Source organism: Ochotona curzoniae, unplaced genomic scaffold, assembly GCF_017591425.1.
Source record: "Ochotona curzoniae isolate NIBS_2020 unplaced genomic scaffold, NIBS_Ocur_1.0 contig_883, whole genome shotgun sequence".
Classification (NCBI taxonomy): domain Eukaryota; kingdom Metazoa; phylum Chordata; class Mammalia; order Lagomorpha; family Ochotonidae; genus Ochotona; species Ochotona curzoniae.
The window spans coordinates 53,141,478-53,143,849 of NW_024466599.1; the positions used below are offsets into that span (position 1 = coordinate 53,141,478).

Consider the following 2,372-nt stretch of genomic DNA (forward strand, 5'->3'; position numbering starts at 1 on the left):
AACTGTATCAAAAATGATATAAATAAATAAATAAAATGTTGGAATTCTTCACCAGTCTACTAATCTACGACATTTGATTAATGAGTTTAAGCCTTATACATTCAAGGTTAGTGAGAATAGGTAGTAATTTGGTCCTGTCATTTAGCAATAACTTATTCATTGATTTAGTTTTCTGTTGTTATTTACTGGGATGTTCTTCACATTTGCCTTTGGTTTTGTTGGGTGCTATTCCTCTTCTTTTTCTAAAGAACATCATAGAGTATCATTTGTAGGGCAGGTTTGAAAGAGGCATATTCTTTTAACTTTTCTTTACTGTGAAAGAATTTTATTTCATTTTCAAAGACAAAGGTTAGTTTTCATGCAGACCTTACCCTCGGAAGACATGAAAGAATGACTGCATCCAAGAATGACTTTCAACAGATAGAGGCTCAAGGTCAGAAAGCCGGGCAACCCGATCTCACACTTCTGCTTTCATGGGTGGTTTTTGTTCAGGCTTGTATCACTGTGTAATATCAGGATAATCATAACCAGCAAAACAGTAGTAGATTCCAGCATCCTCAGCCTTCACAGGGTTGATGGTGAGAGTGTATGATGTCCCAGATCCACTGCCCTTGAACCTCGGATCAACCCCATCGGCTAATTTGGATGCATAATAGATCAGGAGCTTTAGACGTTGCCCTGGTTTCTGCTGATACCAGGATAGAGCATTGTAAACACTCTGATCCGTCTTGCAATCGATGGTAACTGTGCCTCCCACCTTTGCAGACACCGTGGTTGGAGTCTGGGTCACATCCAAGGCATGTGTGGCACCTGAGAAGGGAAACACAAACACAAACATCCACTCTCATCATCATGTTCATACAGCAGAGACAGGAAGTTTCAGTCAGCACTGACCACACTGGCTGAATTCAGTTCCTGCTGTTGTCTTTCCTCACCTGGGAGGCAGAGCAGCAGGAGCCCTAGGAGCTGAGCTGGTGCCCTCATGTCCATGCTGTGTCCTGACTGGCACTGACTCCTGAACAGGCCATGAGCAGCCTGCTCATAAGTGTGCAGGTCAGTAGGCTGTTCCCTAGGGACATGCAAATCAGTAAGAGAAGTGATATTCTTGTGCAAAGCAGAAGAGCCCAGCTCATGACATAACTGAGCAGAGGGGAAGTGTCTCCAGGCACACAGGCCACCCCTTGGGCTGCACTAATTTACCTACAGAGAACATGAACCTCTGACACACATTATGTGACATAAACCATTTGAGAAGCACTCTAATGTACCCCCACAGACAGGTCAGTGTAATCTACTTGTATTTAATGTCAGTGTCTCAATTTACAGAACAAATTATTTTCAGAGATTGTGCAACACTTTCTGACAGGGTAAAATCTATCAATTCCTCAGCCTGCCCTCAAATTCTTCCCATGCTTTACTTATTATTTACAGATTTCTGACAGTCTAAACTTATCTCATTTACATTATTTAGAACAAAATGAACACTAGGGATTCATATATATTTAGGAGCCAGCTTACAACGGCACACATATATTTGTAGAATCTGAATAATGAGAAGCAATTTGCAGCCAATAGATGCACCATGATATATGAGGGAGCGTTCATATATCCAGGGACTAAATGTCCTATACCAATGTTGACATGAGAGCATCAGTAATTGAATATTGAGCCATTTGCTGCTATTTCCTGATCTTCACCAGCACAAAGCTCTGAGTTATGAAATTGGATGAATGCAACTACCATCAACACTTGCATTTATCGGTAGTATCTCAGTTAAGATACATAAGACACTTTAGAGGAGAACACACCCTAGTACCCTTCTCTGCAAATTCCAAAGAAACCCCAAGTACAGTCTCCTGGTTAGTTTCTGTGAGCTGCAGTAGCTACCACTCGGGGCTAGGGGAACTACATCTGCAGTTTAGGACTTAGAAGATAGGTGAGAAGTTAGCCCATTGAAAAAGTGCATTTATTACCCACCTGACTTAGAGGGTACCTGCTGCTTGGTCCAGAGTCAGGTCATGCACTGCACATTCCTCATTCCTCTGCTGATCTTTTAGGATCAAGCTGGGCATGCAAGCACTCCCCTGCTCTGTACACAGGAGTCTCCACTTTGTCAAACTAGTGCCAATTACATAGAGTATTATCTTGGATTACAATAGACTTGGAAATCAAGTCTATTTGCATCCCTATAATGCACATGCCGATATTTGCACCAGTCATCCAGTCTGTATCACTAGAATGGGATGACAAAATCACCATCTCAGAGCCAAGGAGCCTGAGAACTAGGGAGGAGGCAGACATTACTGAGGCACAAGCACAGGAGAGCAGAACCTGGGGGTTCAGCCACATCACAAACTCCTACATCCCACCTG

At 42.6% G+C, this 2,372-nt stretch overlaps 1 gene segment (V, D, J or C); it reads right to left on the minus strand.

Moving 5' to 3' along the window:
• Positions 1 to 499: 499 nt before the first annotated feature.
• LOC121164974 lies at positions 500 to 2,072 on the minus strand. The segment is given in 2 exon segments: positions 500 to 810; positions 1,994 to 2,072. Coding segments are annotated over 2 exon segments (390 nt in total).
• Positions 2,073 to 2,372: the final 300 nt, after the last annotated feature.